Below are 1,302 nucleotides of genomic sequence, written 5' to 3' on the forward strand. Positions count from 1 at the left end.
TCTCTTTTGTGCTGCAGCAGGGGCAAACAGAGACTGGATAGAATGGTGTTTCCACCTGGGGGGGGTGGTGGGGTTGTTCTTTCAGCTCCTCGACGATGAGGCAGACGTAACTGTCTCCGCGCTAGCAGCAGGAAAGCCAGTCAACGCAGACATAAAAAATGTAATTATTTTTTTTATTTTTATTTTTATTTATTTATTTTTATTTATTTATTTATTTATTTATTTATTTATGCGTTGTTTGTAGAATGTATGGATGCACGTTCGGAGGGGTGTATGGTGGTGTCCTGGTTTTAGCTTTAGAGTGTATAGGCAGCTAGCTGCAGCAGCAGCAGCAGCAGCAGCAGCAGTATCAGCAGCAACAGTATCAGCAGCAGCAGCAGTATCCGCAGCAGTAGTATCAACAGCAGTAGTATCAACAGCAGCAGCAGCAGCAGGAGTATTAGCAGCAGCAGCAGCAGCAGCAGGAGTATTAGCAGCAGCAGCAGCAGTATCAGCAGCAGTAGTATCAGCAGCAGCAGCAGCAGCAGGAGTATTAGCAACAGCAGCAGCCGCAGCAGTATCAGCAGCAGTAGTATCAGCAGCAGCAGCAGCAGCAGCAGCAGCAGCAGGCTAGGTGTGTGTGTATGTGTGTATGTTAGGGAGTGATAACTGCTCCGCTGCTGCTGGCAGCAGTTGAGTATCCGGAGCAGCTGCTGCCTCTGCTGCAGCGGCAGCAGCAGCAGCAGCAAGAAGGAGATGCAGCACTAGCAGCAAGAATGATAAAACAAGGAGCAGCAATACCCAGAGCTCGTCTCCTCTCTCGGCTGTATATACACCGCGCGCTGCAGCTGCTGCAGCAGCTGCCACAAGACACGCAGCAGCAGCAAACTGCTGCAGCAGACATAGCTTGTCTGCTGCAGTGGCTGCTGCAGCAGAGAGCAGCATGAGCCTGAGTCCCCCCAACACACCCCACACCCCACACCAGCTGTCTCCGCAGCTGTCTCCTCAGCTGTCTCCTCAGCTGTCTCCTCAGCTGACTCCTCAGCTGTCTCCTCAGCTGTCTCCGCAGCTGTCTCCTCAGCTGTCTCCGCAGCTGTCTCCTCAGCTGTCTCCTCAGCTGTCTCCTCAGCTGTCTCCTCAGCTGTCTCCTCAGCTGTCTCCGCAGCTCTGTCTCCACTTTTTATATAATTTGTTTCGCATACAGCGAAACAAATTATATATTTATTGCATATTTTTATTTTTCTTGTTTTTACTTTTTTTTTTTTTATACAGATTGACATATACACTTACACTCCTATATATATATATATATATACATATGTA

The 1,302-nt window shown here is 48.8% G+C and overlaps 1 protein-coding gene across 1 annotated transcript in view; it reads right to left on the reverse strand.

The window, feature by feature from the left end:
• Positions 1-1,302, reverse strand: part of EMH_0013740 (uncharacterized protein) — a gene marked incomplete at both ends in the record, with an annotated part of 6,979 nt that overhangs the window by 4,971 nt on the left and 706 nt on the right. Inside the window, one exon of the mRNA XM_013499913.1 lies at positions 962-1,146. Within this exon, the coding sequence (XP_013355367.1) occupies positions 962-1,146 (185 nt within the window). The remainder of the gene's footprint in view (positions 1-961; positions 1,147-1,302) is intronic.

This window comes from Eimeria mitis, genomic scaffold (genome assembly GCF_000499745.2).
Source record: "Eimeria mitis Houghton genomic scaffold, Emh_scaff481, whole genome shotgun sequence".
NCBI lineage: Eukaryota > Apicomplexa > Conoidasida > Eucoccidiorida > Eimeriidae > Eimeria > Eimeria mitis.